This window comes from Nuphar pumila, chromosome 17 (genome assembly GCF_984573655.1).
Source record: "Nuphar pumila chromosome 17, dmNupPumi1.hap1.1, whole genome shotgun sequence".
Taxonomy (NCBI): domain Eukaryota; kingdom Viridiplantae; phylum Streptophyta; class Magnoliopsida; order Nymphaeales; family Nymphaeaceae; genus Nuphar; species Nuphar pumila.
The window spans coordinates 15,362,720-15,375,260 of NC_143265.1; the positions used below are offsets into that span (position 1 = coordinate 15,362,720).

At 37.5% G+C, this 12,541-nt stretch overlaps 1 protein-coding gene across 1 annotated transcript in view; it reads right to left on the bottom strand.

Moving 5' to 3' along the window:
- Window positions 1-1,892: 1,892 nt before the first annotated feature.
- The window catches only part of LOC149811706 (GPI transamidase component family protein / Gaa1-like family protein), a 31,620-nt gene continuing 20,971 nt past the window's right edge, over window positions 1,893-12,541 (bottom strand). Inside the window, exon 6 of the mRNA XM_089992669.1 lies at window positions 1,893-3,274. Within this exon, the coding sequence (XP_089848795.1) occupies window positions 2,371-3,274 (904 nt within the window). The 3' untranslated portion in view covers window positions 1,893-2,370. The remainder of the gene's footprint in view (window positions 3,275-12,541) is intronic.

Here is a 12,541-nt window from a genome sequence, read left to right on the forward strand (position 1 = left end):
TAACTTTTAATAAAAAGATAATGAATAAGAATAGTGTAATATACATTCTAAGATCTTTCATCGAAAGAATGAGAATCTTAGAGATTCGATTTTGAGAAACCACGAGGATACAAAAACTCTGTGTGCTTTACTTTGACCTTTGAACTTGATATTGATGTTCTTTCTCTTAGCGACGGTTTTAGAGAGAGTCTGTCATTTTACCTGAGAGTTGTGTGTTCGACACAGTTATTGTTTTGGTATACCAAGAAAGTGGCACTTGCGGGCGTGGAGGGTCCCTAGTGTCTCTGACATTAGATGTGGAGGTCTAATGTTCCGAAGGTGATTTGGTCGAGGGTTAAGTTTGAAACCCAGTAATAAAATACAACTTGTGTGTTAAGTTACCCTGAAAACCTAACTTGACCTCGAAGATTTTACCCGTTTTGCGTATCCGTGAGCAACGATAATTAAAAAGATGAACTTAAATTATATGCATTTAATAGGGCATGCATATGAAAAGAAAAACTTTAATGAAAGATAATAAAGTATTCATGCATTGCACATAAATCATGCATAATCCTGCTATGCAAATTGAACATGCATATTTTACATATTTCCTTAATTGTTAAATGTTGATGAATGTGTATTATTGTTCCCTAATACATGTCATATAGTTGTATTGCTTAAATAGTTATTTCTGTTATTGTTTATATGATCCTTCATGCTTAATAAATGTTCTGTTGCATGAATGTTTAATTGAAGTATTCTTTATGCTCATTTATTTCATTAAAGAGATTCGTACGCAGAATTCTTTGAATTTCTGACACCCTTTATTTGTGATTTTTCGCAACCGCATGAAACCAGTGAAGCAACTAGCTTCTGGTAAAGCTACGAGTATCACACTTTTGCTGAACAATTTACAGAGAGACAATGTGGCTCGATCTTTTTCTTTATTTACTTTTATGTCATTAAAATAACTCTGATATGTCTTTTGCAATTATTGTTAGATATTCTTTCTTTCATGATTAATAAATAATGAGTTGCTATGAGTTAGATGATAAGTGTAAGCTTTATTGTGGTTGGTTGTTTTATGCAATTGAGAGTGAAATTGTAAAGATCCTGGGTCTCTGAAAATGTTTCCGCAATGGTTTAAAAAAAAATCGTATTTTCAAGAAGTATGAGTTGGGGTCGTTACAGGCGACTTTTGAGAATCTTGAGTTTTTCTGGTAAAAACATTTTTAACAGTTGAATCATTTATTTTTTGAAACAGCGGCATAAATAAGTTATTTTTTTAAAACATTGGCATGAGTCATAATAATTATGTCTGCCTGTGGCAGCAGGCCTGGGGAGAAGGTATTGACCCCTTCATCCCAGGTTAACTCCCACCAGCTATGCAGGTGCCTTTAACATTTCGTAGGCTCTTGGGTGTCAGTGACCCCATCCAGGGTTTACCTTGCAGGGGACAGGCCCATTAAGTGACCCAGTTCTTGGTGAGTGTTTAGTGATACTCATCAAAAAAACAAAGAAAAAAAAAGCAGACAAACAAGCAATTCTGTTCAGCTACATCTGAATCTACATTCAGACACCCTTACCAAATGCAATTATCTATGCAAATTCAGATCAGATTTGGTTTCCAAATTTTGTTCTGATCCACATTATTGGGTGATGCCCAAACTGGATCCTACTTTGAATCACACAGATCCACACATGACAAACTTAGAAATACATTGATCCAAAATGAATCTGACCCCATTACATCCTTATGGCAACCACCACACCTGAAGAAGTTGAGCAGAATTGGCTGACCAAACAAAACAATGTTTCGAGTTCAACAGTTTTATGCATGCTTTAAACAGCAGCTCAATTTTTGTTGCCTTAGTAGATGCCCAAGCATTCGTAAATGGGAGGTCTCAGAGTTTTGAATCCACAGGGAACCCCAAATTTGAACATCAAGAATTACAGACTTTGCACAAAAGTGCATGCATGTGTGGAAAATACATATATATTCTTTGCAAATTCATGTTCCATAGTAAGCATTATCTTCTCAAGGTCAAAACAGTAAACTCCTAAGGATGAATTAATCATACTACATGACATACCTTTGAATTCTCTGCTTAAAAAAGGGTAGAAGGTTCCTCTTTCATGAGTACAAAACAATGTGGTTGAATTGCTTAAAGAGAGTGGAATCACAAGAAAAAATAACCTCAAACAGCATTCTGATCACCTGATAGAAGACTAGCTCCCATGTTAATCGTTCAAAAAGCTTACCAGAACTACAACTTAGATGAGCAATAGTCTTCCTGCAATCGTGTTTTTCCCTTTCTGTTAAGATGTGGGAATACTATCTGAATCTGTCCCTTCAAATAAATGAAGCATGATTACCAACTCTGAGTTTTAAGCATGCAGTAGAACATGTAAGCACAACACCCAACAAGGAAGCTGGACTAGCAGTACGTATAGATAAGTAGCACTGTTCCAAGACCATAGAGTTTCAGCCCAGTCCCAAAAGTCGCCTACATTGACATTACTGAGACCCTCAGACATGCCCTTCAATAGTAAAAATGCAGCAGGTGGGAAACCAAGCACCCCAAACACCAGATTAGAAACCATGAGAGTGAATGATCTTGGTTTCGCAGCTTTACGGATATGCTTAATGGGGTGGACGATAAGACACATCGGAACCAGAAGAATTGCCCCGATGAGAGCTGTTGCAAAGTTTATGATCGACATTAAACCTAGGCCTATGGAAGCAAAACCAATTGTTGCTGCTTTAAGAACAGCCCAATCATTGGCACAAGCTTCCTTAACACCTCCCACAGGGCACTGACAAGTGGAGCATGAATACCAATACAAAAGGAAGAGAAATGTAGAAAGAAGAACCCATATACAAAAACTGACTGTTGATGTTCGGTCTGGAATTTGATTGATGAGGTAAGGCAGCACTGAAACAATGGCAGCCCATGCATGGACTAGGAAGACCATCTTGGCTGCATAAAGCCATTGCCAAGATGACAAAAAGGAAGAAGGATCCTGATCATGGCAGTCATCTGATTTATTTTGTTTCTTGTCTACCTTAGAATAGTCCATCAAGTTTGCAGCATTAGAGAAATCACTGGAGGATTTACCCAGATACAGTGCAGCAGCAAGTATGGGGAGGGGCAAAATAAGCAGTGCAAATGGGATCATATAAACTCCAACAGAAACAAACTTGCTAGGAGCAGTTAATAAGTAGAGGAAAAATGATTGGTGGAACTTCTCAAGGAGGTTATTGACTGACCGTATGATCCCTTCAACTAGCCTGCAGAAAAGATATGATGTCAGATGCTTTCATTGGACATCCTAACAGGAACCTGAATATGATGCAATAAAAACGATTTCAGAGAATAAAAGTAGAACGACTAATGATGATTCAGAGTTCAGACAACTCAAGTAAAAATTCTACAATCCTTTCCCATAAAAGACATGTTAAGATGTGTTACAAAAGTAATCACAGGAATATCAAAGCAAAATAATTTAATTAGGAGACACATTCTAAAATATGCCAGCTCCCTCTTACTGGTTACAAGAATTGCTAGTCGAGAAAAGTAATCAAATCGCCTTCAAAGGAAAAATCATCTGTAACGGAAGGATACTGCAGAAAAGCACTACATGCCATCATTTCTCAACATCTAATAAATCATTTCAAATTGATCAGTGAGCCAGTTTCCAGCAATAAAAAAAAAAGAAAACATTTTCCAGGATATTGACTTGGGAAATCTTTAGCATCCACACGAGATATAAGAAAGCAACTATAACTTTGTAGGAGAAAATGGCCAGAAAGATGCATTCTGGAACCACTAACAAGAAGATGGGACAGTTCACCACGTAAAAACAAGGCACTGCATGAAAAACATCTAAATAAAGTTAACTATTGAGAAGAAAACATATGGATAAAGGGTTCTAGGTAAAACCATTGCTACAATCTATGTCACATGGGTACGGGTGTGGGTACGAAGGGTATGACATGGCAATTTCAAAATTTGCAGGTACGGGGACACATCTATATATATATATATATATATATGAATCAAGAGGATGATATTTTGGAAAGATTGAACAGTAGAGGAATTTTTTTAAGAGGGGTCAGTTTGATATACTTTTTATAAAAAGAAAAGCAAAAAGGGGGCAGGGGGTTGTTCTCTCTCTCTCTCTCTCTCTCTCTCTCTCTCTCTCTCTCTCTCTCTCTCTCTCTCTGAGAAGGGTAGGGTTTGACCCCAGGTCAAATGACAAAAAAGTTTGTTTCGGGGTCATGTTGGGTCGGGTCAGGGTTGGACCCGACCCAACCCAGCACGTACCCCTGTAGTGTCCAATACCCATACCCGTGTCAGGCAGTGTCTATGTAACATAGGCTATAATGAGGTTTTGACTTTAACATTTGTTGAGGAGTGCATCAGACCTTGCCATGGTCATGACTAACTCTTCTTAATATGTAGAGATGATATAAGCATTTGCTACATAATATATCTTGTATGTGGGAGGAATCTAAAATGGAAATATGCCAGAGACAAGGCAATTTATTGGATTCTTGGCCTACTTTTGTGTTCCAGCATTGGCCTTCATATGAAAGAACCAGTCCTATATCTCCAAACATTCAAGAACCACTCCATGTCAAGCAATATTAATAGAAGTCAGCAAGAACCCCTCAAGATACCCTGATTAACAAAGAAACCAGCACTCAAATAGTGGCACGGAACCAAGATACAAAGTAAAAAATTATACCAAATCCTATTAGACAAATGAAATCCAAATGTCAGAGCACAAATGCATTTGGATATAAACATCACATAGACAAAAAGTAGGAACCAAGAGTAAAAAATTAATAATTTTATTAATAAAAAATATACACAAATTACATATAATCCTCACTACAAACACACTCATGCACACACCTAAACTATCCATCACTCTCACACACACTTATATATACAAGGGGAGGGAATAGCCTAACGGCTAGTTGGACCTCCTCCAACTAGCCCTTAGGCATAGTCCTAACCGCTAGTTTTCGTCAACCTAGCTTGACCAAAAAGAAAGAAAATAAAATTAAAATAAAAGTACAAAAATCAGTCATTTAAATAATGACTGAAAAATACAAATAAGAAATAAGAAATTCCTATTCTATCCCTATTAAATCTACTTATGCTACTAAGGACAAAAAACAATATGTATACAAAAAGTATACCTTAAGAAACAAAAGAAAGAGCATAAAAGAATAGGAATACAAAAAAGAAATACCCAAAAAAATATACATAAGTATACTTAGGTATATACAACAAGTAGAATATTACATTCATCTTAACAAATAGCACTATCAGAAACTTCCACGAAGTTAGTGGACCATTGAGGAATTGGATAGTTCCTCTTGGCAAAAAGTTCCCGTCCCTCTATCAACTACACTTAAGGAATTTCAATCCCTCTATCCTTTAACCATGGTTGTCAGTCGAGGAAGCGGGAGCGGGAAGCGATACGGGAAGCGGGAAGCGAGGCACTTTCAAAAATTTAGGAAGCGGGAAGCGTGGGACTACTTAGAAGCGAGTCACGAACTGTCTCGGAAGCGACCTAGGAAGCAAACCGGAAGCGACCTAGGAAGCGAGGGTGAAGCGTGGGGGAAGTGCGCTTCCCATAAAATGGAAATGTGCTTCCCAAAAAAGGGGGATGCGCTTCCCAAAAAAGGGAGACGCTTCCCCATGCGTTTCGGAAGCGCAACGTTTCCCGCTTCCGAAGCGCGCTTCCGGTAACTCTGCCTTTAACAGCCCACACTTTGGAAGGGGTTGAAGTAATACAACTACAAAGAAACCCTACTTTACAATAATTAATGTGTAAAAAGTTAAATGAACGTGAAAAATTTATCAGCTCTTACAAACATATTCCACTTTTGATAATTCATAATGTTGTATATGTCCGTGAGTGCATATTAGAATAGGATTCCAGGACGAATAAATGTAAAATGTTGTATGCAATATAAGTTTTATAATCATGTTTATGATCTCAAGTGCAGTCTTCAAGCATGAGTTTCAGAAAGGTTCCAAAAGTGGAACATAGTTAAAGCAGAAACCCTACGACTGGACTACTCCCTCTAAAATTCTGATTCTTAAATCCTAGCATGTAATCTACACTCCCCTAACAGTTTGAGCACTTATCCTTGTTTGGATCACTTTATAAATCCTAGCAAGTTTTGGTGTTCGGATCTTATACTTTTATTTTTTTTAATGGCATTTTATAAATTTCACCCCTTTTTCAAAAATAGGGAGAGACCTGTTTTTTTTATAACTACTTATTTTATTTTATTCTACCCCCATCATCCACATCACCACCACTTCTCCACCACTATTATCACTACCACCACTTCTCCGTCATTACCACTGCAACCACCATAGTCATTTGTATCTTTCAAGGTAATTTATCGGTGAGGTTTTTCTCAAAGATATTTTCAAGAAGCAATTTGTCAAAAATCTCAAAATCTTTAGAAATTGAAAAAAAAATAAGAAGAAAGATAGGAAAATAACAGGTTTTCTATTATTTTTCTTTCAAAAATATAAGGAAACAAATTTTAAAAGGTTTTAAAACACAAAAGAAACCAAAGAATAGAAAAACTTTTATTAAAATAATATATAAATAATATTTTAACAATTTGTAAAAATATAGTGATAATATCACAATATTTTCATTTTTGATGATATTTTGAAAATATCATGATATTTTGCTGATATTATTGGCCTAGCTGAAAAAGCTGATAATATTGTGATATTTTCAAAACATAGGCGATATTGGTGACTATGGTTACCAGTTACCACCACGACCATACCATCATCACCATCCTTAATCAATGCCATTACCACCACGACAATTATCACTACCATTACCATCACCGCCATTACTACCACCACCATCATCACCATTGCCACCACCTCCATCCACCATCACCATTACCACCACTACCACCATTGCCATCATCACCATTACCACCACCACCACAACCATCCACCACTGCCACCACCATCATCATCCACCACCGCCACCATCTATCGTGACCATCATCACCACTATCCACTAGTCTTCTTTTCTTCATTATAATTTAAACAGTTGTTGATGAAAGAGTGTAGCAATCCCCAACAAGGATTGTTTCTTCAACACTCACAAAGAGAATTCACAAATCAAAAGCATTCACAAAAGAGCTCAAGCTCATACACAATACCCAAAAAAGGGTATACATAAAATGAAAAATAATATTTCATAAATTCGGGAGAGAACTCCCACAACAAAAGATTATTTACAAGGGGAAATAGTCCCCATATTTATAGAGGAAATGAGAGGAGCCTCAAGGGAGTCGTTGGACTCCCAACGGCTCTATTAGAGCCGTTGGGAGTCCAACGGCTTCCTTGGGGCTGCACCTTTTTGACTTGGTAAAAAAGGCCTTTTTGACTAGTCAAAAAGGTGAAGCCTATGTATGTCCTAAAATATGGATTTTAGTTAGTTCTAGTTGGGTTTTAACTAGAACTAATCAAACTAAAAACTAACTAGAAAAAAAGAAAAAATATTACAAGGAATTACATGAATTGTCTATGAGATTACATATTTTAACACTCCTCCTCAAACTTACCGTTGGATAACCGAAAGTTTGTCTAAGAGAAAGTGAAATCTAGGAGCAGCAAGAGGCTTGGTGAAGAAATCGGCTAACTGATATTCTGAAGCAACATAGGGAAGATTGATGGTGCCGCACAAGAATTCCTCCCGAACATAATGGCAGTCCATTTCTATATGCTTGGTGCGTTCGTGAAACATCTGATTGCTTGCAATGTAGATAGAACTTTTGTTGTCACAACACAAATTTGATGCTTCTGAACTTTCAACTCCCATGTCGAAAAGTAATCGTCGAAGCCAGACTACTTCCATAGTTGTGGTAGTCATTGTCCTGTATTGAGCCTTTGTTGATGAAAGGGATATTTTATGTTGCTTCTTACATCTCCATGAGATCAACAATTCCCCCAAGAAGACACAAAAGCCTGTCGTTGAATGACGATCATTCGGATCAGCTCCCCAATCTGCATCAGTATAAGCAAGAAGTTCGAGATTAGAAGAAGCAGACAAAAATAGACCTCGAGAGATAGAATTTTTAATGTATCTGATAATTCGCAAAATTGCTCCCATATGGACAGAGGTTGAAGCATGTTGAAATTGACGGGTTGTATGGACAACATGGGCAATGTCAAGTCTTGTAATAAAAAGGTATGACAAAGCCCCGACGAGTTGTCTATATGGAGTTGGGTTTTCAAGAGGTTCTCCATCATCACTCTTCATCTTGACCAGAGTTGTCAGTTGAGGAAGCAGGAGTGGAAAGCGATACAGGAAGCGGGAGCGGGAAGCGAGGCACTTTCAAAAATGTAGGAAGAGGGGAAGCGTGGGACCACTTAGAAGAAAATTACGAACCGTCTCGGAAGTGAACCGAAAGTGACCTAAGAAGCGAACCGGAAGCGAGGGGGAAGCAAAAAAAATGAAAAAAATGAGGAAGCGTGGGAGGAAGCGCGCTTCCCATAAAAGGAAAGTGTGCTTCCCAAAAAAGGGAGACGCTTCCCCACGCTTTTCGGAAGCGTGACGTTTCGCGCTTCCGAAGCTCGTACCGGAGAAGCGTGCTTCCCCATTACCCTAGGCGTTTCCGGTAACTCTGATCTTGACATTTATAACTTCTTGAGTGTCCACATGTCTTTCATCTGAAATGCCTGACCTGACAACAATATCCCAAGCAAACTTAGATTGTGTTAGCAAATATCCTCTAGAAGAATATGCAACTTCTATACCAAGAAAGTACTTTAAGAAACCCAAATCACTCATTTCAAAGTGAGTTTTGAGAAATTTTTTAATATTGCACACTCCCTGTTTGTCACTGTCAGTGATGATCATGTCGTCGACGTAGAGAAGGAGGATAATGATACATGCATTAGAATTTTTAACAAAGCAATGTCAGTAAGACAAGATAGAAAACCAAAATCAAGTATCACATTGCTAAATTTATCATACCAAGCTTTCGGAGCTTGTTTAAGTCCATATAGAGGGCTTTATTTAGGCGAAGAGATTTTCCTTTAGGAACATCAATTCCTGGTGGTGGATCAATGTATACTTCTTCAGTTAAACTACCATTTAGGAACGCATTCTTAACATCCATTTGATATATGAACCATTTCTTTATAGAGGCAAGGGCTATTAGAATTCTAACAGTGGTTATTCTGGCTACTGGAACAAAGGTTTTCTCATAGTCTATTCCATATTCTTGAGAGTAGCCCTTGGCAACTAATCTAACCTTAAACCTCTCAAGACTGCCATCGCTCTTAGTCTTTACTTTGTATACCCATCGATAACCAATTGGTTTCTTGTTAGGTGAAAGATCGTGTATAGTCCAAGTGTTTGCCTTTTCTAAGGCTTCTAATTCCACTTGCATGGCTTTAACCCATTCCGGTTGAGTTTTGGTTATAGCATAACTGGGAGGTTCTTCATAGGAGTGAATTAGGGCTATAAAGGCTTGAAATTTTGGCGAAAAAGATTTGTATAACACAAATTTCTCAGGAACTTTTGAGATCCTAGTAGATTTTCTAGTTAAAATCTCGGGTTGTGGTTCTACATAGTACCTCTCAAGGGCACATGGTCTTTCTGAGTTTCCTCGTCTAGAATATTGAATGTACTCTTGGTTACCCCTGACTGGTTCACTATGAGAGATAACATTTTGATCATCTTGCTCAATGTTACTTTCATCATTCTTTGAGACTAAATCCAATAGAAAGGAATACTCATCTGTTTTTGCAGACTCTTTGGTTTCAAATGGGCTCTCATTTTTACGTTTCTTGAGACATATAATTTATCTCTAAAGTCAAAACATCTATAACCTTCTTGATAACTTGCATATCCTAAGAAGACACAGGGAATAGCCTGAGAAAAAAGCTTATCATTTTTATCTGAGAATACAAAACATTTGCACCCGAATACCCTTAACCTAGAGTAATCAGGAGTTTGTTTAAAAAGCTTTTCGATTGGAGAAATATTATTCAACGAAGAAGAGGGCATCCTATTGATGAGATAGACAGCAGTTAAGGCTGCTTCAGCCCAAAAAAAAATTGGTACTTGATGTGATATGAGGAGGGTTCTTGTTGTCTCAATAATATGCCTATGCTTTCTTTCAGCTAGGCCATTTTGTTGAGGAGTGTAAGGACATGACTTTTGATGTACAACTCCACATTGATTTAAATAATCTTTGAATTCCTTTGATAGAAATTCTCCCCCCGAATCGGTACGAAATATTGAGATATCCTCTTTAAACTGATTTTTGACCATATTATGAAAAAATTGAAAATGCGAGAAAACTTCGAATTTATATTTAAGAAAATAAATCCAAGTATGTCGTGTAAAGTCATCTACAAAGATAACATAATAAACAAACCCACCTTTTGATACAATTGGTGCCGGACCCCAGACATCAGAGTGAATCAACTCAAGTGGTCGTATAGAAACAAAGGTTCTTTCCGGAAAAGATAGTTTTTTCATTTTTTCAAGAATACATTTTTCACATGTAAAGGTTTCAAAATTACAAAATTTTTCCATGTTTGGAAAGTATTGAATCTTGGATATATAAGGATGTCCAAATCTTTTGTGCAAAAGATCCAAATCCAACTTTTGAACATTGCAACACAATGTACTCTTGGGAAATTCCAAAAAATCCATGTAGTACAAGCCTCCTTCCCTATGGCCTTCCCCAATCAGCTTCCTTGACTGGTGATCCTGTACTCGACAATCACGAGAGGAGAAGGAAACATTACACCCATGATCAGTTAATTGAGATACGAATAAAAGGTTTAGATGAAGTTTGGATATATATCTAATTTTTGGAACACGAAATTTGTTTGAGTTTTGAGAAGTATTTTCAAAACATCCTATTCCCTTAATCTCAAGAGAAGTTTCGTTGGTCAGTGTTGTGAGAGGCGTACGCCTCAGTACCTGAAGCATATGCCTCAAAGGTGAGGCGCACGCTCAAGGTACTGAGGCATTGAAGTGAGGCGTTTCAGGCTTAAAATGCTTTCACTCATGTGAAACCCACGCTTCTTATTTTTCTTTCAGCTTTGAGAAGGTAGTTCCTCTTTTTTTTATGTTTCCTATATGTTATAAATGCAGATGGTACCACTATCGGCGTGAAAATAGAGACGTGAAACAATGGTTGTTCATGGACCTGTTAAGCGTAGGTTAATTGTAAGCAGTGATGACGATGATGATGTTCCTTTGGTATTCAAGAGAACCAACACACTATCCAAAACAAAACAATCAGATCCATCAATGAGTAATCCGCCTCAGAAAAAGCCTGCCCCTGATATAAGGGCTCCTAAACCCCAAAACTAAAGTTTGCAAATGGATAAGGGTGCATCATCTACAAAGATAGTGATAAAGAAGACACTTACTGCAGGCTCACAGGCTTCAACTCAAGTATCTGCTCGGTCAGATTCAAACCATTCGTCAAATCAAACCTTAATAAGCAACAAGTCGACGATTTTGATTCAGATGATGACAAACCATTGAATTTCACAAGACCAGTAGTTCCAAAGGTGGTTGCTAAACCTAAGCCTGATGATTTGAAGGATCTGGAAAAGGAAAAGATAAGTTCAAAGGCATCATCTGAAGATTCTGAAGATGATAAACCGTTGGCTTTGAGGGCAACAATGAAGTCTTTAAATCTTGTTGGTATTTCTATTAAAACGGAGTCAGACTCTGGTGAGGACAAAAAGCCTTTAGCTTTTAAGTTTCAGCAAAATGGTTCTACAAAGGTTAATTTTCTTATGATTTTGTACTAAAATAATTAAAAGCTAGTAGTTCTTATTTAAAAAATTTATTATTTTTATTAATATTATATTTTTTATTATTTTGATCATGAAGCTTACGCTTTAACGCCTCGCTTCATAACATGCTCAACGCCTCGCTTCGCCTCATCGCATTTAACAACCTTGTCGTCGGTAGTCAAAACGTTTGAACCACTTGAGTTATGATATTGAGACAATAATTCTATGTTAGGGGTCATATGAAAAGATGCACCATAATCAAGAAGCCAAAGGGGTTTACCTGGATCGGAGATGCTTAAAGAAGAGACCGCAGCTCCAGTAGATGGGGAAGCTCCTTTAAGAAGTGATTGAAGTGCCTCCAATAGTTGAGATAGTGACATGCTTTCAATTGATGTTTCTTTTGTCTCTTGTTGGGCTTCAACAGTAGCAACCTTCTTTTCATAAGGCTTCTTTAGCTTTGGGCAGTACGTCTTGACGTGCCCAGGTTCTCGACAATAATAACAAATTATTTCTTTTCTTTCCACCTTACTTCCGTGTTTCTCATCATATGTTCTTCCAAAGTGTGGAGGTTTATATGGACGAACATGATTCCCGGGTCTTGAAACTGCTAAAACCGAGTCATCATCATTTTTTGAAATTCTTTTCTCCAGTCGGTTTTCTTCCATACTCAATTCTTCAATTATGTCTTCGATAAAGGGGACCTTTCCCCGATGAAGAAG